Here is a 26,122-nt window from a genome sequence, read left to right as displayed (position 1 = left end):
AAATTCGACTTGATCCAAAGATGAAATTTACTACAAAACTCTTTATTTCTCTAATTCTTCAACTATAATTCAGTTGAATACACAATACTATTATTTTTACTGCTATACAATCTGAATTTACACTAAGGTTGTTATAGACAAAATAACAAAAGAAACTTTAATCATCCACTTTTTGGAAACAGAACAGTTCAAATTCTTAAGAAGATTTGAAGAAAAAACAAGTATTCAGTATCATTTGAGACATGATGAGCACTTGTCCTTGTGATCCAGGCCACAGAAAATGTCTCCAACTGTGTGATATTCCGCGATTTAGTTAGATTTCTGAGTCAGTAAACTTTCTAAGTATTTCTCCACATAATCTAGACCACACTGCGTCTTCACAACAGGTAATATGGCAGGAACATCCAGATAGAATTCTGAAGCAGACTCGTCGAGCTTGCCCCAAACTTTGAGTTGTTCTCTTGCTGCTTTAACAGCCGCTCTTGTTGCACAATGGACTGAAGCTGCAAGTAGCAGTGGCGGTTCGCCAGATGCTGCAAAATAGTAATTAATCATATTAGGTTCAACAGTTTGTACTAATGAATATACATATATGATATACTATCTTGAAATGAGTTTGCGACATTTTCCTCTCAACTAAGTGAAGAATCAGTAGAAAATTTTTCATGATTTTTGCAGATATAAACGAACAAGCAAAGAACTTGGTGAACTTGTTTGACAGAAGGGTAGGGAAAATAAATAATACCTTTGGAAGAGAGAACACGTTTTTCGTGATGTCCACTGTTTACCAAATGAACGTTGAAATTCTGGGGTATGGTGTCGATTGTTGGGATCTTGTATGTCCAAGTGCTATTTGAGACCATCAACCCATCGTCGTTTGTAAGATATTCTTCATGCATAAAAAATCCAATTCCTTGTACATAAGCTCCTTCAATCTGCAAGGAAAAGAAAAAAAATTGCCGCTATTTAGAACATTTTACGATCAAGAATAGATTATGATGCACCTCTCAATTACACAAAAATTCCAACTACAAAATCTAAATTATACAACAAAGGCAAGACTGTTATGAACCTGTCCCATATCGACAGCTGGATTCAAGCTCTGCCCACAGTCGTAAATAATATCCGACTGCAAAATGGTAGTCTCTCCAGTCAGAATATCTATATCCACCTGCAAAAAGAGCTTTTGCTATTACTAAGAATGTTTTTCAGAAGAATAAATTGGCCGCAAAATTATCCACAATCAGAGTTTCCAGCCAAGTGTTGTGCACTCAAACATACCGAAAATCGATAATCATTGAAGCAGACTGAAGCAGGGAACGCTACCAAAGACATGGATAGTCAAACCGGAAAAAGCAACAGAAAACACAAGTTTACCTCACTGACAGCGGCACCAAAGTTCAAATAACTCATGGAACTGGATTCTGGTACATAATAAGAATTTGCTGCTAAGTTTACTGCTTGCATTTGTGCCTGCAAAAAGAAGGGAGGTGGGTGGGAGAGAACTCCAAACTCAGATATTTAACACGCGAGAAAGAGTGACCAAGTGAAAAATTGGGAAAACAAACCTGGCGAATGAGCGTTGGCCAATCAAGAGAGCCATTTTGTTCCTGCAACTGTTTCTTCAGAGGAGTCAGTCTTTCAACCAAGACACTACAGCAACGTCTAACTGCTTCACAGCTTGATTCCGATGTAGTGCTTCCAGCCGTATACCCACCTTGCACTAAGCTTAAGCTGTCTGCTTGTATGACTCGTACTTTCTCTACAAGTTCTTCACTCCAACTACTTTCAATTAAACCAAGAGCATATGCAGTCATCTGTCTAACCTTTGTCCATAGCCCTTGGCCGATTTCAATCCCTCCAACCTCTACAACAATTGATCCATCCGACAGGATACTGACTTTTCCTGGGGTCGGTCGTTGCATAGCTTCAAACATTATTGGCAGTCGAGAAATACCCTTTTTCTTCCATGTGTTTTTCTGGTTAAACTGTTCCACCATCTTGCTACGTTGGAAAAAGCTCGAGGACACGGCCAACTTATCCATGATACTAGGCAACGTATATTCTCCTACTTCAGTTATGATGTTATCATAGAATAAATTAATGCTTTCCAATGTATGAACATTATTATTTCTGACAGAATCCACCTCCTTTGACAGTAAACTCGCTACATGCTCTATTATAGCTTCGGCAATATAAGATCCTTGCACCTCCCCAGGGGCCCGCATAGCTGATTTGCTGGTAAGATTCGTCTTGCATACTTTTACATCAAAAGATAAGGCACCCCAATCATATTTCTTTAATGCTTTAATCACATTTGATGGTAGGAGGGGGCTTATATCTTCCGAAATCCCAGCATTTATCAATATATCAAGATGTAATGCTGTGATCTTTCCGCTTGACTTGAATCCTACACTGTATGTTACTTTCATTGGGTGTCTTCCTCCTGTCATTATCATGTCGCTGTTCCGGTTGACATTTATCCTCACAGGCCGCCTTAACTTGTATGCTGCAAGTGCACAGGCTGTCGAAACCTGAAAATCATACATAAACTTTGGCATCAGAGCCGGAATTCTCTTCTGGAACAGATCGAGAAAGAAACATCCACAGGCATTATTAGTACTACTTTTTATTATTATTACTAATTTTTTCCATATACTCACAGGCATTGCTCTGACTGCCTTGCCCCCAAAGCCACCTCCAACCCTTCTTGTAATAACACGGATATTGTGTTCAGGAACACCAAGACAACTGGCAATCACATTTTGCGCATACTCAGGGCACTGGCTTGAAGTATAAACAACCATACAGTTGTCTTCATCTGGAATTGCAAGGGCAGTCTGTGTCTCCATATAAAAATAGTACTCGGAACCAAGTCTTACCTGGAAATGATCATTAGAAGAAGAGCCAATCAATAGAAAATTTTAACCTTTAGCGTACATCTACTACAGTTAGACATGCTATGGAACTATAGAGAAATCAAAATTACCTCAGCAGAGAGAATCTTGTGATCAGCTTCAGCCATTCCTTTTGAGAAATCGCCAACCTGTTTTGGATATAGAAATGGCGGGATTTGGAAAAAGCTAGATTTCTCAACAGCTTCCTCGACAGTTAAAATCGGTGAATTTACATTTACAGTGTCATATTCAACAAGGGCTGTTGTGGCAGCCACATCAGCAGACCTCTGAGTGTCAGCAACCTATGTCATTAGATCGCCATGTTGAACAACAAAAAGAAATAGTTAAAAAAAAATTTATGGATCAAAAGTGTATGAGAAATTAATGTTTCATACCGCAACTGCAATTCTGTCGCCAGCACATCGGGCGAGATCGTCTGCGAATAAAGGCTCAGGACCAAACATTGTAATAGATCCTACATTTGACCCTCCACTTGGGATATCCTTGAAAGTAATAATGTCGGTGAATCCATCTGTTAATGAATTAGACTCAAGATGGATTCCTTTTACACCTGCTAATGGTTTTGTGCTGTAGATAAATGCTCCGTGCAGGCAGTTTGGTGGTGACGGAATGTCATCTACATAAACAGCTTCACCTGCAAAATATATTATAAACCAGAAGATGAATATTGCAGAACAAAGTTATTGTTAAAATAAGAGGCACATAGACTATTTTGTGTTAAACCAATAAAAGCATGGAAGGGGAAATACATGACAACAAGGGCTACAGAAAAGGAGAAGAAATGACCACAAGAGCTGATCTGAGAAAATACTGAACCATTTACAGAGGGAAAAAACATCAAAAGCTCAAGCCTCTTTTCACTTTAAATATCACTTATCAAATTCACAGTATATAAAGCTCAATCATCCATATGGAATGTCCAGAACATCTCTTAAGAAACAAAAAGACCTGTTCATGAGAACACATTTCTACCCTTCACAAGCATCTAAACGAGATGTCTGAGAATCTAAATCAATTTTTCTTAGGTTACAACGACAAAAGTTTCTCAAAAGTTCCTAGTAATTGTTGGTCATATAGTCAGGTTCTGATGAGAAAATTTGTGTATACTCAAAGTAGAATTTCTATTGAATTGCATTTAATTTAGAGAAAATACATAAAACATAAGCAGATGTTAGGGAACGCAAATATAGTGAATGTATAAGACGATTCATTATCGGAAACCGCCTCTCTACCTTCCCAGGGTAGGGGTAAGGCCTGCATATTCAGTACCCTCCCTAGACCCCACATGTGGGATTCCACTGGGTTATTGTTTGTATAAGATGATTCATTCATCTAGACAAGAAGTTATAAATTTGCATGGTTAAAGTGAATTAACTTAAAACTTAACGATTGTCTAACACTCATAGGCCTTTAATAGATGACCGTGTCCTAACATGCACAAGATGAAATAAAATACCAAAGGAGAGTACAAACCAGCAGCTTGCATGGCAGCTCCAACCTTCTTCATTGGTTCACCCACTGGATAGTGCTCGCTACTTGATTCCACAACCTGCTTAGAAGAAGACAGTAGTGTTTGTTTTCTCCCCTGACTATCATTACTACTTTTTGAAACTTCCTCGAGTGAGATGTCATTGATTCCATTGACAATAGCAGAATGAACATCAACTAAGGGATAAAGAAACTGAAAAACATAACTGACGGCCAAGCTTGATCTATACTCTGGGTGTAAAGTCCCATCTTCCGGTACCACAGCTAGTTTGACTAATTTAAGTGCTTCACTTAAAACATGTGCATTTAATATTTTCCCTGTTAGATATTCCTCTACCATTTTAGCCCTTGTTGCATGTTTTGTACCATAAGCACCAAACGCCAGCCGGATATCGTTTATCAGGATGCCGTTCTGGCAGAGAGAAACATCAACCCCAAAAGCAGCATTTACATATGCTATTGCATTCCCATGAGGTCGGGGAGCAGCTCGATAGGTCTCAAACAAAAACTTAGTAAAGGTTTTGAGAGAACTCTCTTCTTTAAATGGGATCCAAACACTTAGAAGCACGGTCCTTGAGTCTATTGGCGGTCTCGATAATAATTCCTCCCATGTGAGTTTTTCAAGTCCATGACCGGTCATCAAGCTAACGGTAGCACCCACACCAAGAAATAATGTAGCAATATCTGAAGGAAAACCATTCTTTTGTGCCATAACCAAATTTCCTCCCACACTAGCAGAGTTCCTAACAAATGGTGAAGCAATCTTCTCCATGTGGTTAACCAGCTTTTCGGACACCAGCTTCCCATATGGACCCAAATTGACTTTGTTTTCCTCTTTCAAGAATGCTATAAGTTTAGAGATAGTCACAGTTGCTCCCACTTCAATGCCTGTCTGATCTCTTTTGATGATTGAGAGTTCAGGAATATACCTGAGATCAACGTAATGATCATATCGCTGAGTTTCCTTATAATAACCTGTGCCTGTATTACCAACGACCAGTTTAAAGCTCGCAACATTATCCGCCACACTGGAGTTCAACAAGCTCTGCAGCTCTTCAATGGAAGTAGGACTGTACCAAGGGTACCTTGTGGAGTCCAAATTTGTGGCGCATTCACTTTTCAAGAACTCCGGATATGTACTAAAATTCTTGGTTGGATCATAAGGAGGTAATTTACTTATTTTCAATTCCTTGGAATCTCCCTTTTTCCAAAAAGAATTGAACCCCAAATCCTCTATATCAATATCAGCAGCAAAAGTCTTGCAGGCATCAGCAATAGGCCGGTATCCAGTGCACCGACAGAGGTTCCCTGCTATGGCCTTTTCAGCTTCAGATGAAGTAAGCTTAGAAAATCCTGGTGGAGGATCCGGCTTGTTTCCTTTATCGGCATTGACAAGAGCTGAGAAAAATGACATACACATTCCAGGAGTGCAAAAGCCACATTGAGAAGCATGGAAACCAGCAAATCTTTCATGAATAGAGTGAAAACCATCTCTGGTGTTCCCAAGGCCTTCACTTGTAGTAATTGAGTAACCATTTAAACTACAAAGAAGTGTAAGGCATGAACTCGCGCTAAAATCTTCGACCTTTTTAAGCTTAGGATCATACTTTGAGACCAGAACAACACAAGCCCCACAACCACCTGTAATCATAAGAATTAAATTAAGTTCTTTCTGAACCCAAAATTGAGAACTTGTTACAAAAATACTTATGAAAGGGCAGTTGCGGAGCCACTTTAAGCTAAGGGGTGTCATTGAAACCATTTTGCCCGAAAATTAATACACTGTGTAGCTAAAGAAAAATATTATTTTTATGTATATATACTATATGTTGAATCCCCTTATTTTCTTCATGTGTTTACTTCTTTATATATACTTTTGCACCCTTTTGTGAAATTTCTAGCTCCACTACTGCGAAAGGGGCATACTATCAACTTTGACTAAATGATGAACTAACACAGAATAACAGAATTGGAATCAAAATTAATGATGGAAGGTGAAGAGATGATACACCTTTAAAAAGCTTATGAAGAGAAAAGGATTTCCATCTAGTCTCAAGTCAGAATATAAGGAACAAAATATAGTATCATTTAACATGTATTGTACATTGAAAAACTACAGAAGTTAGCCTAGTATGTATATAATCATGCATATATTAAAAACTTTAACACTTTTTTTTTTATAAATATTTTTATGATAAGTAACCTTATCTCTCAAGATATTGAAAAGAAAGGCCATATCATTTGGAGAAAACTACAGAAGAAGTTGTCAATTTCCAAGCAAAGTGCAGAAATAAAACAAAACTAACATGTCCATTGAAACACCAATATAAGTAAATCCAAAGCTTTTAGTATTCCTTATTATATTAGCACCAAAACAAACATATTGTATACATGCAACAGAGTGGTTAAAAAAAATTAGGAGAATTAATTACCTTCACCACAACCAAGTTTAGGACTCTTGAAACAAGTCTCAGAACGCAAGAACTGAAGTAAAGTAGTAGAGGGGTCAATATTTGGCAACTCAAACCTCTCTCCATTTACTGCAAAGACTAAATTCCCTTTTTTCTGTTCCATTAATAGCTACTCCTTAAAACCAAGATTCTTGGGTTAACTTAACACAGACCCTTTATCAAATTCCTGCTTTTTTTCTACTTTTTAAGCTGGGGAATGATCAGTTAAAAGAAAAAGCAACAATCTTGAATTGAATTGAATTTGGTGTCCAAAACTCCAAATAGTATCTCCCAAAAGCTTTATGCCACATGCATAATGGTCAAACAGCCAACTTAATATTTTGAACTCAACATGTTCTTTTCATTTCTCGAAGCTATTTAATTGGAGGAAATAAATTAACAATTATTAATTATATTATTTAAAGCATCTATGTTTTCATGTAGTCCACTACTTGAGAAGTTTCTAAGGTAAGAGGATTTGAAGGGGACGGCCATCAATTTTTTTGTACTTTCTTTTTGTTTTGACTTTTTTGTATAAGAATATTTATATATGGCGCAGTAGCATTAAAAAGATGCCACGTAGGCTTGTGTTTTGAGGAAAAGAATTAAGCAGTAAGTAGTACCATTTCAGATAAGGAAGAAACATGTCAGAGAATCACCGCGCACTTTCTTTATTTCATTTCCTATGACGATTTTTCCACTCTGGATATTAACTTCCACACATATTTAAAAAATGAGACGTTGATTCTGAATTTAAATGTTGATATATAATAATAATTGATTATAATTAAATATTTATAATTATCTAGTAAACTTTTTAATATACATACAAGATTTGTGTATAGGTTATTTGGTTCACTTTTTAAAATTTTAATTTTTAAAAGTAATAGTAGTAGTTAAAGAGATATGATTTCCCAAAAATAGTTTATTTAAAATAGAACAACGAGAATATGATTTTTCACATTATGTTTCTATCCTTCCCTTTTTCTCTATTTTTACTTGTAAGTATTTTTTTTCTTTAAAGAGAGTTGTAGAAATGTTTGAAATTTCTAGGGGACCAAAAAAAATGAAAATTAGAGAATTTCTTGCTCCTTGCTCCACCGGCTTTCTAAAATGGTCCCCAAGTCTATCTCTATTATGATTTATGTAGGCAGATCACAAAATTTGTTGTCAAAGGACCAGACTAGGGGTACGTAGTGAATATAGCGCACCCTTATATACAAATTAGCATCGCAGATGGTCCCGGCGAAATATTCTTATTTTTTACGGTCTTAATAAAATATTTCTTTTTTTACTTGAACGTTGTAGTTCTTCAACTTTTAAAAGCTTGAAATTCTTGTTTGGTGATGAAAAGAAAAAGTTAATGATCGATTATTGCTAAAACCATTTGAATGCTGATAATTTGTGGTTAAATTTTTAGTTCAAACACAAATTTTAGTAATTTACTACAAAAATCTCAAAATACAGATAGGTAGAGAAAATATATCATCAAACTCTACCGACCTGATAGAGAAATCCCTGAAAAGCAAAAGTATGACAATTCGATAGACTTCAATGAACAATTAGATATGTAGAGTAATAATAACATCAACTCCAAGATTGATACAGAAATCCCGAAGAGCAAAATTACGACAATCGGATCGACTTCAATCTACAATTTAATCCGCTATAGAAACCCCTTAAGAGCTTGTGCGAATCCAAAATTATTTTTTAAATACTATTAATTTTGAGGACATTCCGCTAAGATCACCCCAAAAAGTCCTTTTTGTGCCGATCACCCCACTCTATATGAACCATTAATCCTTGTTCCTAATATTCTCAAAAATATGCCAAAGATGTCAAACATGACATACACAAAATCTCAGAAAAAGACAATAATTTTTACATTATACATTATGTCAAGTTAAATCCTAGAACATATCAACTAGACGTGCGATGCAAGGTTCTTGGAACTTCTAAGAGTCATAAACATTGAGACATGTGGGATCGCCACCCAACTAACACTCGGATCGGAGGAGGAGAAAATACAATGTCGTATACAAATTTTTTTGTAAATGACGCTAATAGATAAATTACTGTATTTAAAAATTGTGTCTTCTTTTACATTTATATTCAATATTTTTATTTTTGTATTATTTCTATATATATATATATATATATATATATATATATAATAAAATTGATGAACAAGATGTGATCCTTACCACTCGGACTAGGGGTGCTTATCGAGCGGATAATTATGTTTAACGGTTCGGCTTAACGGTTATCGGATTATAAATATAATAATCCGCTAGCCATCCAATAAGACAATGGGCGGATTGGTATCGGATTAATGATTATCGGGCGATTTATCGGCTAACCCAAATAGAAAATTTTTGAACAATCAATACCAAACGGCCATAGTAAGATGACATGTCGATACTTTCAGACTTATGTCAGATTCAAATTCAAAAGATTGTCTTGTTAATCTAGCAGTACTTTTGAAGAGTCGCCTTAGAATCTAGTACATGCAAGAACTACTTATAAGGAAGACATAACACATACCGGCTAATCTATTCAAAGAACATAGTTTCAGTTCATTGCACTATACAAAATCCAGATGAGCATCCTAAACATGAAGAAAACTAGCTTTATCCATCTTACTACAGCTCCGCCTAATTTTACTGTGCTATAATATGAGCTAAATGTCCGGCTTTTATCATTTCAAGTTGAATAACACAGAAAGCTCAAACCAGTTGAACCAACACAAAAGCAGCTGCATAGTCATTTTACATAAGGGTAAAAGTATCAATATAAAAATTCTTACCGGTTAACAGTTTACCCAATAAAAAAATTGAGTAATCCGCCCCCAAAGTATTAAGCCGTTAATTATAAAATCTCAATCTGTTCATCATCCATTACCCCGATAATTCGATACCAATAAACTAATAAGCCATCAATTCGAATCGGCTAACGATTTCGATTCGATTTTGAATGGCCCTAACTCGGACTATAGGAAGAGTGCTCAATTAGTAGGCTCGTCCCGGACTTTTGAATCAGTAAATATGTAGTGTGGAATGGAGTGAGTTCACCGACTCAACAAGAGATAATTCTATTAAAATCTAAGGAATCACAAGTTAATATTTTGGTCGTAAACTTAATTGCTTTTCTTAAAGTATGTAAATTGATAATTCAAACCGCACTCAAACTTATATGTGCATTTCTATCTATAAGAAAATAACAACATAATACAAGCAGTATGTCACGACCCAAATTTTTCCTCTGTATGACATTGTGACGGCACCTAGTCTCTACGACTAGGTAAGCCTAACATTTGCGGAGTAATGAAATGAAAATATAATTTTAACAACTAACTGTTCCGAAACCCGGAACATCATGAATCACAAATTACAGAAGGAAAATCTAGTGTCTCTATACATCAGAGTCTATCTAAAGAAAATACAGAAGATAATGAACATGGGGAAGAGTAGAAGGGGACTTCGAGGTCTGCAGACGTGGAAAATATACCTTGAAGTCTCCAAAGCTGGCGTGGCTCACTGATAGTGCGGCTGATAAGGAGCACCTGGATATGCACACGACAAACATGTGCAGAAGAGTAGCATGAGTATACCACAATCGGTACCCAGTAAGTTCCAAGCCTAACCTCGGTCAAGTAGTGACGAGGTCAGGTCAGGACCCTACTGGTATAATTAATAATAAGGCAAGGCAAGAATGAAATATCGCAGAAAAATAAAGACTGAAATTTAACAAGAAAGAATTCATAGAAGGTAATAGCTCAGTACACAGAATACAACAGGGGATCTCACGAGATACCGTCTCGTAGTCCCAAACATAAATGTACATGGAGATCTCCCGGAATACCGTTTCGTAATCCTAAAGTAAATATGCAAGACAGGGGGATCTCCTGAAATACCGTTCCGTAGTCCCAAAGTAAATATACAGTACAGGGGGATCTCCCAGAATAGTATTTCGTAGTCCCAAAGTAAATATGCAGTACAGGAGAATCTCCCGAAATACCGTTCTGTAGTCCCAAAGTAAATATGCAGTACATGGGAATCTCCCGAAATACCGTTCCGCAGTCCCAAAGTAAATATACAGCGAAACAATAGAATTCAATAGTTACGACACGAAATCCTACAGTTCAACCTAAGTACCAGTTAAGGAAAGGCAGGTAAATTCACTAAATATACTGCACGTGGTTCAAGTAAACAGTTAATGCAAGTAGGCATGTTATTCTAATCTAGCAGGATACTATACATGCTGATGAAACTCAAATAAGATAGATATCAGGTTATTACTTAGTAGACAAATCGGGTTTTTACACAATTAGCATGTGTACGTACTCGTCACCTCACGTACACGACGCTCATATATCAAATCAGTACAAATCCTACGGGGAGTTCTCCCCCCCCCCAAGATTAGGAAAGCCACTTACCTCGAACCAAGGTCAATCAATCGGTCAAAATGCATTTTCCACGAATATCCGGTTCCGAATGGCCCAAATCTTGCCAAAAGTAATTACATATCATAAATACAACCATGATAGACTTATCTAATTAATGAAATCAATACTTTAATAAAAATTCCGAAATTCGCCCTTAAATGTTTACTCGGACCCACGTCTCGGAATCGGGTAAAAGTCACAAAATCCGAATGCTCAGTCACTCATGAGTATAACCATATCAAATTTACTAAAATCCGACACCAAATGGTCCTTCAAATCTACCAATCAAACATTCAAAATCCCTAGCCTCAAACTCCCAAATTTCACCTTAAATACACACTAACGAGGTGGAAAATTAAATGGGGAAGTGAGATTATCGATAAAAAAATAAGCACAAGGGACTTACCTCAAGAAATGCCTCGTAAATGCTCTCAAAAATCGCCCTAAACCGAGTTTGCAAAGTCCAAAATGAGAAAAATCACAAAGCCCTTCGGTTTTAAACATTTCCCAGGCATTTCCGCACCTGCGGAGCCTGGGCTCGCACCTGAGCGCCCGCTGGTGCGAAAAATGTGGGCGCACCTGCGAAAATGACTAACCTTGGCTGGTCCGCATCTACGCTATCGCAGGTGCGAAGAAACCGTCGCACCTGCGACCTCTGCTGATCTCCACCCCTTCCGCACCTACGCTCAACCAACCGCAAATGCGGCCTCACACCTGCGGCTAATACCCTCGCAAGTGCGATCATACCAGCAAAAGACCAAACTTCAGAAATTTCTCAACTTCCATTCCAAGTCCGTTAACCACCCGAAACTCACCCGAGGCCCCATGGACCTCAACCAAACATACCAACCAATCCTAAAATACCACATGAACTTAGTCGAGCCCTCAAACCACGTCAAATAATGCTAAATCACAAATCATCCTCTGATTCAAACTTAAAGAACTTGAAACTTCCAAATTCGACAACCGATGCCGAAACAAACCAAACCATGTCCGATTGACCCCACATTTTGCACACAAGTTATATTCAACATTACGGACCTACTCCAACTTCCGGAATCAGAATCCGACTCCGATATCAAAAAGTCCACTACCGTCAAAATCTCCAAAAATTCGACTTTCGCCATTTCAAGCCTAAATAAGCTACGAACCTCCAAAACACAATCCAGACACGCCCCTAAACCCAAAATCACCTAACGAGCTTACAGAACCGACAGAATTCCATTCCGGAGTCGTCTTCAAACAATTCCGACTACGGTCCAAATCCTAAGGCTTAAACCTCTATTTAGGGACTAAGTGTCCCAAAATACTCCGAAACCAAAAATAAAACCTCCCGGCAAGTCACATAAGCATAAAAAGGTCCGGGGGGAAACAGTAAATAGGGGATCGGGACTATTACTCTCAAAATAACTGGTCGGGTCATTACATCCTCCCCCTCGTAAAACAATCGTTCGTCCTCGAACGAGCATATAGACATACCTGAAGTAGTGAAAAGATGAGGATAACGGTTGCGCATATACTGCTCGGTCTCCCAAGTCGCCTCCTCGACCGGCTGCCCCCTCCACTGAACTTTCGCAGAAGCAATGTTCTTTGACCTTGGCTTTCTCACCTGCTTATCTAAAATAGCCACTGGCTCCTCAACATAAGATAGATCCTTGTCCAACTGGACTAAGCTAAAATCCAATACATGAGCCGGATCACCGTGATACTTCCGGAGCATCGAAACATGAAATACCGGATGAACTCCTGCTAGGCTGGGAGGTAAGGAAAGCTCAGAAGCAACCAACCCAACACGTCGCAACACCTCAAAAGGACCAATGAACCTTGGGCTCATCTTTCCCTTTTTTCCAAACCTCATAACGCCCTTCATAGGCGAAACCCGGAACAAGATCCGCTCTCCAACCATAAATGCAACATCACAAACCTTTCGGTTTGTTTTACTCTTCTGTCTGGACTGGGCTGTGCGAAGTCTATCTTGAATCACCTTAACCTTTTCCAAGGCATCCTGGACCAAGTCCGTACCCAATAACCTAGCCTCGCCTGGCTCGAACCAACCCACTAGGGACCGACACCGCCTACTATACAGAGCCTCATACTACACCATCTGAATATTGTATTGATAACTATTATTGTAAGAAAATCTGCAAGTGGCAAGAACTGGTCCCAAGCACCCCCAAAATCTATCACATAAGCACGGAGCATATCCTCAAGTATCTAAATAGTACGCTCGGACTGTCCATCCGTCTGAGGGTGAAATGTTATGCTCAGCTCCACTCTAGTACCCAACTCCTACTGTACGGCTCTCCAGAATCGTGATGTAAATTGCGTGCCCCCGTCAGAGATGATAGATACCGGTATGTCATGAAGCCTGCCAATCTCGCGGATATAAATTCGAGCCAACTGCTCGGAAGAATAGGTAGTCATCACAGGAATGAAATGAGCTGACTTGGTCAGCCTGTCCACAATCACCCAAACTGCATCAAACTTCCGCTGAGTCCATGGGAGACCAACAACGAAGTCCATAGTGATCCGCTCCCATTTCCACTCCGGAATCTCTATCTTCTAAAGCAACCCACCCGATCGATGATGCTCATACTTCACATGATGGCAATTTAGACATATAGCCACATACTCTACTATGGCCTTCTTCATCCTCCTCCACCAATAATGCTACCTCAGGTCCTGATACATCTTCGCGGCACCCGGATGAATAGAGTATCGCGAGTTGTGAGCCTCCTAAAGAATCAACTCGCGCAAACCATCTACATTGGGCACACATAGCCTGCCATGCATCCTCGATGCACCATCATCTCCAATAGTGACCCCCTTAGCATCACGGTGCTGGATCGTGTCCCTAAGGACAACTAGATGGGGGTCATCATATTGACGCTCCCTGAAACGATCATAAAGGGAAGACCGAGAGACCACACTAGCCAATACTCGACTCGGCTCAGAAATATCCAATCTCAGAAACTGGCTGGATAAGGCCTGAACATCCATCGCCATGGACCTCTCTGCTGCTGGTAGATATGCTAAGCTCCCAAAACTCTCTACCCGGTGACTCAAAGCATCGTCTACCACATTGGCTTTCCCGGGGTGGTACAAAATGGTGATATCATAATCCCTAAGCATCTCCAACTACCTCCTCTAACACAAATTAAGATCCTTCTGCTTGAACAGATGCTGCAAACTCTGGTGATCAGTGTAAATCTCACAAGGAACACCGTAAAAATAATGCCGCCAACCTTTCAAGACATGAAAAATAGCTGCTAACTCAAGGTCGTGGATATGATAGTTCTTTTCATGCACCTTCAGTTGTCTGGATGCGTAGGCAATCACCCTATCGTCCTACATCAACATCGTGCTGAGACCAATCCGCGATGCATCACAATATACAGTATAAGACCCCGAACCTGTAGGCAATACCAATACTGGGGCTGTAGTCAAAGTTGTCTTGAGCTTCTGAAATCTCTCACATTCGTCTGTCCACCTGAACGGAGCACCCTTCTTGGTCAGCCTGGTCATAGGAGTTGCAATAGATTAGAATCCCTATACAAAGCGACGGTAATACCCCGCTGATCGCACCCAAACCCATACCACAATTAAGTAGCGAGGCGATCGATGCAATAATAAATCGAACAAAGGTCGGGATCGATTCCACAAAGAGTTAGAATGTGGGATTAGGTGTATATCTAAGTTAATTACAAGTTTTGAATCTAGTTACACTTCCACAAGTTTGGGTTTGATTTCTACTTCTAACTTTACTCTAAAGATTGTAATAATTGAAACTAAGGACAATATTTTTGGCTGTTTTTTTCAAATGTTTAAAGAGACTAGGGTAGTGATTTCTACCTAGGTGGATATTTAGAGGGTAGCAAAATCTAGGGCAAGCTTCATTAGTTGGGATTATAATATAGCTATCACACCCGGGTACTCACTCTATACCTCTCAGAAGTTTGAGTGATTTTTTCTAATTTGGCTGTTTCAAGTCCAAATGGGTATTCATGCAAATTAAGTGATATTAGCTCAATTTGGGCATTACTATCTCTAGGTTTAACCCTTTAATTAGTGCAATCAATTTCTTGATTTCACCCCAATTCCTTGTTAAGCCTAGTTTTCCTAGACTTAGTCCCTCTTTCTCAAGTAGAGACTAAGTCATAAAGGCATGAATAAAGGTTTGCAACCATTAATGCTTGAGTTCTAGCAATAACTAGGCTAAATATCACTACCCCAATCACATTCAAGGCCTAAAATCAAATAACCATTAAATACCCACACTAGGGTTGGGTCACAACCCTAGCTATGGGTTTAGCTACTCATGGAAATAATAGAAATTAAATATGAAATGAAGATAAAATCCATAATATTAATTTATGGAATGAAAATCTAATGTTAAGAAGTGAATCTAGTACAAATATTTCCAAAAACAGTAAAACCAGCCATCACAGGTGCTCATACAAAACATTACATAACCCTGACATACCCTAAAAATGACAAAAAGTTCTATTTATACTAAGTTGAAAATATAAAATATCTGACAATAATGCCCATGTGGAGGTTGTGCTGCCGCGTAATTCTGAGTGCGGCCGCATAATTCTGATGCGGGCCGCCTTCTTCTCTTTTGGATCTGGGTTGAGCTGAACTTTTACGGACCGCGTAATTCTAAGAGCGGCCACGCCCTAGATTATACGGCCGCATAAAAGTGATGCGGTCCGCGTTCTTGAGTTTGGCTTGAAATCAACTTTCTGATTCTTCATCTTGCGGACCGCATAATTTCGATCGCGGCTGCACAAAGGACTTCCGCGACTGCATAATTCTGGTGCGGTCCACGCTTCTCTCTTTTGCTCAAGTTGTCAGCTCTCTGAATCTCAGTCATCGCAGTCCACGTAATTTTAATTGCGACCGCCAGGGACTTTCATGGTCGCACATTTCTGGTGCGATCCGCGCTCATCAATTAGCCGTAAATAACACTCTTGGATCTCCCTCTTGCAGACCGCATAATTTTGATCGCGGTCGCGTCATAGCTTTTGCGGCCGCACAATATTTGTGCGGTCCGCGCTTCAGACCTCTTTGCCCAGGCTTGGTTCTTGTTTAACTTTTGACTCCTTTGTGAGTTGATTTTGATTCCTTTGGCTCATTTTGAACAATTCCTGCAAGCAAGTATATTTCATTAGTTTCCGGGAATACCTTCAAGCATTTTTGGCCTAAAACACAAGTAAAAGAGAGAAAATAATAGGTTAAAATCCCTAATTATCAACTCCCCCAAACTTAATCTTTTGCTTGTCCTCAAGCAAATGAGTTAATTCCAACCTCCACTAGAAAAAATAATATTTCAGTTGGCCTAAGTTGAATCAATCATGCATCTATTGGAACTAACAATTAACCTCAACACAAATGAATTATCAACAACACCATGTTTTGACCATTTGAGTACCATAGTTCTAATGTAACACTAGAGCATCAAGAGTTGACTTAATTCACCAAGGAAGCTCGCTCTATCACGTAGGTCATTGTGGAACCCAAACTCCTCCTCCTCTACTCTCCATGAGCAAATCTCACTTTAGAATGTAACACTCAAAACAAGGATTGTGAAAAAGTGTGCTCATCTTTCTCAAAAGAATGTCACAAGTCCTGCTCTAAGTACCATAAGCTCGCCCCTTATGTAAATAACTACTAATGTAAGCTCACTCAACTTGAAATCATATAGGGCTTTTGCGGGAACGTAATGAAGGTTTTTGGATCAAGGTAGGACTTATCGGCATATGATAGTTTTATCTTTCCTTAAGCACTCCATTTCCTCTTTTTGGCTCATACTTCCTTGACTCTTTGAGTCATTTTCTTCTTCCTTAGGGGAACTAGAGAGACGTAATGTCACTCTTTCTTGCTCATGACAATCATTTTTCTCCTTTTCTAATCACTCCATGCTTTTCATCCTTGCTTTCTTTGAATCCCTTCAACTTTCTACTTTATTCACTTTCTTTTTGGCATATTTCTTTTTGGCCTTTCTTTCTTTTCCTTGCCTTCCCTTTTCTTCAATTTCTCTTTTTTTTGTACCTTTTATCACTTTCACATTCCTCGTCAATCCCCCAAACTTATGATTTTGCCAATTGTATCAAGAATGCTAAGGAAAGATCGGGTGCCAAGAGAGGGTCATTATAAAACGGATAAAGACTTATAACATGGCTATTGAATGAAAAAGGGCTTCGGCTCAAAGGGGTTGACTAGGGATATTACATTGGTAGGCTACGGAAGCTTTCAAGTTTCAAATTGGATCAAGGAGAGCCTAAAATCATTTCTCAAGTCGAGCTACACTTAGAATTTCGCCTAGACAAACATTCAGGGCAAGTTCTAGACTTATTGGCACGGAACTTGGATTTGCAATTCAATACCTCACCTCTCAAGCTGCTGGATTGTTAAAGAGAACAGAGTCGAGGACTGGGGGACTATGGGATTGTTGAGCATCTGAATCAGCTCCGCAGCAGTGTGTGTAGTGGTAGCCGGCTCCTCAGACTGGCCAGATGCTGCCTCTGATGCCTCGGGCACTACTGCATGTGCTGCTGGGAATGTCTCCTCCATGAGCACGTCCAGTGGAATATCACCAGTAGAAGCAATCTTCTCAACCTCTTTGTTAAACTTCTCTACCGACTCCTTAGATGCCTGAGGCTTCCGCATCTTCTTTATCTGGTTCCCCAAATCCTTGATAATCCTCCCATGTGTATCAAGAGTCTCCCGGATCTTCTTCTGGTTGTCTAGAATCTTTTTCAAAGAGTCCTCCACTAATGGAGGTACCTGATGCTCTGATGGGGCTGAAGACTATGCTGCCACTGCACTAGATATAACAGTCAGCTTTATGGTAGCTGCCTGCATCCAGTTGTTGAGACTGGATAGTGTCTGTGAAACCCGCAGTGTAGTCTGAGGGTAGGTAGAAGATGTGGGCACTGCCAGTGGCACTGAGAGGGATGGTCTAGAGGAAGGAGGAGGCATGACAGCTTCTCCGGCAGAAGTACCGGCTGTTGTGGAGGGCTCGGCAACTAACCCGGTGGCCACTACCCTTGGCTCTTCAGGCTGGCCAGTGGAGGTAGTGGATTTACCCTTGAACTTAGGGTTGTCCGCAACCTAGAGGTGGTACCATGAGAAAGGCTTTTTAGTCTTCACCTCCACATCAAAATGTCTCGGCTCTACCCCTTGGTCTTGGAAATACTCTGTGAGGAAGTTGGGGTAGGGATACGATCTTTCTTCTTTCTGGACTGCATTGGAGATGTTTTAGGACATCAAGTTTCTTACATTAATAGGATAGCTTGTCATGATGGAAGCTACCAATACTGCCCGGGGGAGTGGAAGGACATTCTCATGCTGGCACGGGTCAAGACAGCTGCACACGAATGTTGCCCACCCTTTTGCTTCAACGTTAAGGGTGGCTCTGACAATTTGAACTCCTGTTGTGAGCCATGCAGTTGTTGTCCCAGGAATAGAAAGTATCTCAGCTAGGCATGGGCGAACTGCATCATCCAAGGCTAGCTTCTCCAGGTATTGCACTGCCTCGATATCCTCAAACCCTATATATGTGTTCAGTGCGTGGCCATCAAACCGGATTTTCAAGTTTCGGACCTTCGTTACCTTTGTATCCTCTTTGATGTGGGCAACATTGGCCTAAAATTCCTTGACAAGGTATTCATTTGCATCATGCATCCAGCAGGTGAACCATTTCCATCCTTTTCTCTCCGTAAATTGCTTTAGTACATTCGGATTGTGCTGGATTAGGTCTTTGGTTATGAATTGTCGCTCAAGAGTGAGCGACCTTTGGGGCCACCATTCCCGAAATTTTCCATACGCCTTCTCACTTACAAATCTATCAGACCACACCTCTGGCTTTCTTGATCTAGCCAGGCCTCCCACAACTGTGTCACCCCCTCTTTCGTCATCCGGGACCTTATCATCATCATCTAAAATGATTGGGGTAGTTATCGTGGCAGGTGTTGTAGCAGGTGGGGAAGATGGTTCAGATGCCTGACTACCTCCCTTTGAGCCATTAAAAGAACTAGAGGAGGAGGTAGGTTCATCGACTAAACGGAGTCTATCGGGGAATTGTTGTGATTGTGCCCCCGATTGTGGTTGTACAGAATTCCCCTCAGACATTTCCCGGGATGGGAGGTATTCACTAGTGTCTGAGGATTCCGGAGGTGGTCTACTGAGAGTAGTCTTTTTGCCCAAGACTTTCTGGACTGATAGTGGCATGTTAGGTTTTCCTCTACCCCGGCCTCGGGAGGATTCTGCCCTCCCTTTGGAAGTATCACCTCGACTGCATGAATGCACCAATGTCTGCAACAAACAAGTAGTGAAAGTCAGTTACAATTGGGGTTCAACATGGGTTATTGAATTATAGTTGGAAAGAAAGGCACTGCTTCTCAGAACAGGGCAGCGCGGACAGCACAAAATTGAGTGCGGCCGCGGACTGCCCATCGCGGACCATACAAAAATGAGTGCGGCCGTAGATTGCCCATCACGGACCGCACAAAAATAAGTACGGCCGCGAAAATCCCAGGTTCAGACTATTGGTTCTCTGAAGTTACCTCAGCGCGGACCGCATACGTTTGAGTGCGGCCGCGAAAACTCGTCGCGGACCGCACAAAATTGAGTGCGGCCGCATAATCGATTTGTTGGGTCTCTGAAGCTTAATTGTGCGGACCGCACAAAATTGAGTCCGGCCATGAAAACCAACCGCAGATCGCACAAAATTGAGTGCGGTCGCACAAACTTAGCAATGATAAGTGCCTTCAACCTAGGGTATTGTGGACCGTAGAATTTTGTATGGCGGCCACATACTCTAGCGCGGACCACACAAAAATATGTGCGGCCGCAAAATTCAAATCAGAGTGGCACTGAAGTACGATTAATACTAGGGTTTTCACTAATTAGGTATGATTTTTGGCAATTGAACAATAAAGGCTACTAACTTCAAACACTACCAACATGCTTTTAAACAAGATTTAAGCATCAATTTGACATTTTTGGCATGAATTTAATCCTAGATAAAAAGAAAACTACAACAAAGAGAAAAGAAAAGAAAAAGATGAAATTAATTCATTGAAATTAACATACCAGTAATGAAATGTAGTAGGAAATCAACAATTGATGAATATGGGATGATATTGAAAACAACAAAGAGTGCACTGTGCTTGAGAGGTCAAAGTGTGTAAAGTATGAATTGTCTTAAAAAGTCTTATTTATACTCGACCATGTCCACACTCTTTACCTTTTCTAACTCAGCAGCTGATTCAGTGGTGCGGTCCGCGTAAAAATGGTTGCGGCCGCACAATCTATATGGTCCCCAAAATTTTGATCGCGGCCGCGAATCCTTAAGGGATTTTGTTAGGTCAAACTTCAGAGAGTTGTCATTTTACATCTTTCAGCTGTGGGACCGCACACAGAATTGTGAGGCCGTGAAGGGCTTGTGAGGACGCATAATTCTAGCGCGATCTGTACAATTTCACCACTTGGCCAATTTTTGTCTTGTCCATTTTCTGCACTGCACACCCAATTCCTGCATACACTTCACAACCAGTTGGTCTAAAACAATGCCTAATCTAACAAGAAAATCAAAAGAAAGAAAAACACATGGGTTGCCTACCAAAAAGCGCCCAATTTAACGTTGCGGCACGATGCATGTTACCATCATTCATTTGAAATGGAGCAATGCCACAACGTGGCCATCATCAACCTTACCAAGGTAGTGCTTCACCCGGTGCCCATTGACTCTAAAGATCTCACCATTCTTATTTTTCAAATCAATAGCACCAAAAGGAGTCACATGTACCACTTCAAAAGGACCACTCCACTTTGACTTAAGCTTTCCCGAAAACATCCGTAACCGAGAGTTGAATAAAAGAACAAGGTCACCTTCTTTGAATTCTTTGTTCCTGATATACTTATCATGTAGGTACTTCATCTTGTCCTTATACAAGGACGAACTGGTGTAAGCATGGACTGGAACTCATCAAGTTTATTCAATTTCTCCACCCGAAGATTGCCAGCTACATCCCACTCAACGATCAATTTCTTCAATGCCCACATGGCCTTATGCTCTAATTCCACCGGAAGGTGACATGCTTTCCCAAACACCAACCAATACGGAGACATACCAATTGGAGTCTTGTAAGCTGTTCTATAGGCCCAAAGAGCATCGTCAAGTTTCCTTGACAAATCAGTCTGATTTGCATTGACAGTCTTGGATAGAATACTCTTGATCTAACTTTTGGAGACTTCAACCTGTCTACTTGCCTGGGGGTGATAAGAGGTTGACACCTTGTGAGTGACACCATACTTGGAGAGTAAAGTGTCAAAGGCTTTGTTGCAAAAATATGAGCCTACATCACTAATGATGGCCCTTGGAGTACCAAACCTTATGAATATGTTCTTCTTCAAGAAACCTAACATACTCCGAGCTTCATTGTTGGGCAAAGCCACAACTTCAACCCATTTGGAAACGTAATCCACTGCTACCAATATATAGGTGATTCCACATGAGCTCACAAACGGACCCATAAAATCAATGCCCCAAACATCAAAAATATCAATCTCCAAGATGGTGGTGAGAGGCATCTCATTTTTCTTGGAGATCCCACCGGCCCTTTGACATTCATCACAACGTTTAACGAGCTCGCTAGCATCTTTGTACAAGGTAGGCCAATAAAATCCACAACTTAGGACCTTTGTGGCAGTTCTCGCTCCACCATGTTGACCACCATAGGGCAAAGAATGGCAAGATTCAAGAATACCCAATTCCTATTCTTCTGGAACACATCTCCGGATAATACCATAAGTGCAAATTTCGAAGAGATATGGCTTATCCCAATAGTAGTCCAGGCAGTCCCGTTTGAGCTTCTTCCTTTGGTTTGAGGAGAACTCATTCGGAACAATGCCACTCACAAGATAGTTGGCCACATCGGCAAACCATGGCATCCCAGTCATAGAAATGGAAATGAGTTGTTCGCAGGAAATGAATCATTGATCTCAAGGCCATCATGTGGCCTCCCCTCCTCCTCCAATCTGGACAAGTGGTCCGCCACTTGATTTTCACTACCCTTTCGGTCTTAAATCTCTAGATCAAACTCTTGCAATAGAAGCACCCACCACATCAACCTTGCCTTAGAGTCTTTCTTTCTCATCAAATAACGAAGTGCTGAATGGTCGATGTGAAAAATTACCTTTGTACCCATTAGGTACGGGCGGAACTTCTCCATAGCAAAGACAATGGCTAAGAGTTATTTCTCTGTCACCGTATAGTTGACTTGGGCCTCGTTCATGATCTTGCTAGCATAGTAGACTGGATGAAGGATCTTATTAATTCATTGCCCCAATACCGCACCAACTGCTACATCGCTTGCATCACACATGAGCTCAAATTGTAATCTTTAATTTGGCACGGTGATAATAGGAGTGGTAGTCAACTTATACTTGACTAGTTCAAATGCCTTCATACAATCTTCATTGAAAAGGAACTTGGCATCTTTCTCCAAGAGTTTGCACAAGGGGTTTACCACCTTAGAAAAGTCCTTGATGAATCGGCGGTAAAACTCTGCATGACCTAGAAAGCTTCTCACTCCCTTTACGGAAGTAGTGGGAGGGAGTTTGGATATCACTTCAATTTTTGCTTTATCAACCTTAATACCATTCTTGGAAATCATGTGATCGAAGACAATGCCCTCCTTGACCATAAAGTGACACTTCTCCCAATTCAGCACCAAGTTAGTTTCTTCACAACATGCCAATACCTTATCCAAGTTATCCACGCACTTTTTAAAAGAATACCACACGATAGAGAAATCATCCATGAAAACCTCAATAAAGTCCTCCACCATATCAGTGAAGATGGACATCATACACTGCTGAAAAGTTGTTGGTGCATTACATAACCTGAATGGCATCCGCGAGAATGTGAAAGTGCCATATGGACAAGTGAAGGTGGTCTTCTCTTGGTCTTCGGGTGCAATAAGAATCTGGTTATATCCGGAATATCCATCCAAGGAGCAATAATAAGCACGTCTGGCTAACCTATCTAACATTTGATCAAGAAATGGAAGCGAAAAATTGTCTTTTCGCGTAACTTTGTTGAGCTTTCTATAATCCATGCACACTCTCCACCCGGTGACCATTCTTGTGGGGATCAATTCATTTTTTTCATTTGTTATCACAGTCATGCCCCCTTTCTTTGGGACACATTGCACCAGCGAGGTCCACGAACTATCGAAAATGGGGTAAACTACCCCGACATCAAACCACTTGATGATCTCTTTCTTTACTACCTCTTGCATGGCCTCATTCAATCGTCTTTGATGTTCCACGGAGGGTTTGGCATCCTCCTCAAAAATGATTTTGTGTATGAAAAAGGTGGGGCTTGTACCCCGAATATACGCCAATGTCCAACATATTGCTTTCTTCCACCTTTAAAGGACCGCAAGGGTGGCATCGACCTGCACGTTAGTTAAGCATGAGGAAAGAATAACAGGTACAGTGGAACAAGGGCTTAGAAACTCATACCTGAGGTGTGAAGGCAAAGGCTTTAACTCCAATATGGGAGGATCCTCGATTGATGGCTTTGTTGGTGGAGTCTTCCGGTTTTTGAGATCCAAGGAAAGTTTTCGGGGCTTATAAGTATATGATCCCATTCCTTGCAAAGCATTGACACATTGTACAAAGCCTTCCTTGTCATCCTCATTATGATTCAAAAACACAATTTCCAAGGTATCTTCCACATTTATCACAACACTTGTGTCATCAACAATTACTTCAGTCACAAGATCCACGAACGAACACACTTCGTTGTTATTTGGCTGCCTCATTGATTTACAAACATGGAACACCACATTTTCATCGCCTACCCGGAAGGTGAGCTCTCCAGCTTCCACATCAACTAAGGCCTTCCCTTTAGCAAGGAAAGGTCTCCCCATAATGATTGGAACCTCGTAGTCAACTTCACAGTCAAGTATCACAAAATCTGCGGGAGGGATGAACTTGTCGACCCTAACTAATTATCCTCAATAGCTTTTTCATTATCCGATCCGCCATTTTCAACCTCATGTATGTGGGTCTTGATTTCCCAATCCCCAATGTTTTGAACACAGAATAGGGTATCAAGTTAATGCTTGCCCCCAAATCACATAAAGCTTTGGCGAAATCGGCACTCCCAATAGTACACGGGATTGTGAAAGCACCGGGGTCTTTCAACTTTGGAACCATGGAGTGCACCATAGCACTCACTTGATGTGTCCTTTTGATTGTTTCACAGTTCATTGATCTCTTCTTTGTTGCCAAATCCCTCATGAACTTGGCATATCCCGGCATTTGTTCTAAGGCTTCAACCAACGGCACATTTATGGACAAACTTTTCATCATATCAATGAATTTCTTGAATTGATTCTCATTGTTTTTCTTTGAAAGTATTTGAGGGTATGGAGGAGGAGGCCTTGGCATTGGTACCTTAGCCGTTGGCACTACCGGTTCTGGCATGTCAGTCACGTGCTCCCTAGACGGGTTCAATTCTTCTTGCGTCTCCTTCATATTTTCATCAATATCAATCCTCGCTTCTTCATTAGCTTGAACATCATTGCTTGTCTAATCATCATCTTGCACCAACACATCATCACCCACATGTCTTCTTTGGTTTGAGGTACTAGCAACTCCACCTCTCCCACTTCTTGTTGTCACGGTCATTGCATGCCCCGTATTCCCACCTTTTGGGTTCACCACCGTATCACTAGGTAGTGCCCCCTTTTGTCGAGTATTTAAAGCTTGAGAAATTTGGCCAAGTTGAACCTCTAAGTTGCGGATAGAAGTATTGTGGGAGGCTAATTGGGCATCGGAGTCAGCGTTTTTCTCCATCATTTGCTTAAACATGTTTTCAATCCGTCCTATTTCACTATTGGAAGAACTAGGACCTTGCAAGGATATGGAGGTGGCCAGCCTCGCCTGTTTGCTTGAGGCTCGGGATGAACCTCATCCACTTGATCGTCATCTACCTCCTCCCCCAATGGTAGATTTACGAGAGGCTCATTGTTAAGGGCCATTTTGTACCTAAAAGCAATTCACAAACAAAATTAGTGACTCGGAAGGAAAGAAAGAAAAAACATACAAATACCTAGATATATAGCTAAATTTGTTTAACTCCCCGGCAACGGCGCCAAAAATTGATCGCGTCCAAACCCACACCACAATTAAGTAGCGAGTCGGTCGATGCAATAATAAACCCAATAAAGGTCGGGATCGAATCCACATGGAGTTAGAATATGGGATTAGGTGTATATCAAAGTTAATTGCAAGTTTTGAATCTAGTTACACTTCCACAAGTTTGGGTTTGATTTCTACTTCTAACTTTACTCTAAAGATTGTAATAATTGAAACTAAGGACAATATTTTTGGTTATTGTTTTTCAAATGTTTAAAGAGACTAGGGTAGTGATTTCTACCTAGGTGGATATTTAACGGGTAGCAAAATCTAGGGCAAGCTTGATTAGTTGGGATTGTAATATAGCTATCACACCCGGGTACTCACTCTATACCTCTCGGTAGTTTGAGTGATTTTGCCCAATTTGGCTTTTTCAAGTCCAAATGGGTATTCATACAAATCAAGTGATATTATCTCAAGTTGGGTATTACTATCTCTAGGTATAACCCTTTAATTGGGGCTATCAATTTCTGAGTTCACCCCAATTCCTTGTTAAGCCTAGATTTCCTAGACTTAGTCCTTATTTCTCAAGTAGAGACTAAGTCATAAAGGTATGAATCAATGTTTGCAACCATTAATTCTTGAGTTCTAGCAAGAACTAG

The 26,122-nt window shown here is 40.4% G+C and overlaps 3 protein-coding genes across 3 annotated transcripts; all 3 read right to left on the bottom strand.

The window, feature by feature from the left end:
• Positions 1–9: 9 nt before the first annotated feature.
• On the bottom strand, positions 10–7,231 carry LOC104096034 (abscisic-aldehyde oxidase-like). The gene is made up of 10 exons (XM_009602317.4): positions 6,839–7,231; positions 4,392–6,047; positions 3,293–3,552; positions 2,990–3,199; positions 2,664–2,882; positions 1,569–2,534; positions 1,378–1,473; positions 1,073–1,171; positions 746–935; positions 10–533 (listed from the first exon to the last, which is right to left on the bottom strand). The coding sequence occupies exons 1-10, from the start codon at positions 6,978–6,980 to the stop codon at positions 310–312; spliced, it is 4,062 nt and encodes a 1,353-aa protein (XP_009600612.1). The 5' UTR covers positions 6,981–7,231; the 3' UTR covers positions 10–309.
• A 6,805-nt stretch (positions 7,232–14,036) lies between these two features.
• LOC138901887 (uncharacterized) lies at positions 14,037–14,432 on the bottom strand. Its single transcript, XM_070189684.1, has one exon. It carries the CDS (start codon positions 14,430–14,432, stop codon positions 14,037–14,039), a length of 396 nt encoding a protein of 131 aa, XP_070045785.1.
• A 6,810-nt stretch (positions 14,433–21,242) lies between these two features.
• LOC138901886 (uncharacterized) lies at positions 21,243–23,452 on the bottom strand. Its single transcript, XM_070189683.1, has 3 exons — positions 22,910–23,452; positions 21,603–22,082; positions 21,243–21,506 (listed from the first exon to the last, which is right to left on the bottom strand). Exons 1-3 carry the CDS (start codon positions 23,450–23,452, stop codon positions 21,243–21,245), a joined length of 1,287 nt encoding a protein of 428 aa, XP_070045784.1.
• Positions 23,453–26,122: the final 2,670 nt, after the last annotated feature.

The sequence above is a fragment of the Nicotiana tomentosiformis genome, chromosome 11, assembly GCF_000390325.3.
Source record: "Nicotiana tomentosiformis chromosome 11, ASM39032v3, whole genome shotgun sequence".
In the NCBI taxonomy this organism is placed as follows: domain Eukaryota; kingdom Viridiplantae; phylum Streptophyta; class Magnoliopsida; order Solanales; family Solanaceae; genus Nicotiana; species Nicotiana tomentosiformis.
Note: the sequence above shows the minus strand (reverse complement) of the source record. Positions and strands in the feature narration are given on the sequence as shown.

What these genes read in the sequence shown, in the direction of transcription:
- LOC138901886 (XM_070189683.1), bottom strand. Translation starts at nt 23,452, where the DNA reads ATGGTCACCGGGTGGAGAGTGTGCATGGATTATAGAAAGCTCAACAAA. An exon ending in AACTCCCTCCCACTACTTCC is followed by an intron (nt 22,083 to 22,909) that starts GTAAAGGGAGTG and finishes CCAGAAGAATAG; the next exon opens with GAATTGGGTATTCTTGAATC. An exon ending in AGTATGGTGTCACTCACAAG is followed by an intron (nt 21,507 to 21,602) that starts GTGTCAACCTCT and finishes AATGCAAATCAG; the next exon opens with ACTGATTTGTCAAGGAAACT.
- LOC104096034 (XM_009602317.4), bottom strand. Translation starts at nt 6,980, where the DNA reads ATGGAACAGAAAAAAGGGAATTTAGTCTTTGCAGTAAATGGAGAGAGG. An exon ending in ACAAGATTCTCTCTGCTGAG is followed by an intron (nt 2,883 to 2,989) that starts GTAATTTTGATT and finishes GATCATTTCCAG; the next exon opens with GTAAGACTTGGTTCCGAGTA. An exon ending in ACGTGTTCTCTCTTCCAAAG is followed by an intron (nt 534 to 745) that starts GTATTATTTATT and finishes ACTATTTTGCAG; the next exon opens with CATCTGGCGAACCGCCACTG.
- LOC138901887 (XM_070189684.1), bottom strand. Translation starts at nt 14,432, where the DNA reads ATGCTTAGGGATTATGATATCACCATTTTGTACCACCCCGGGAAAGCC.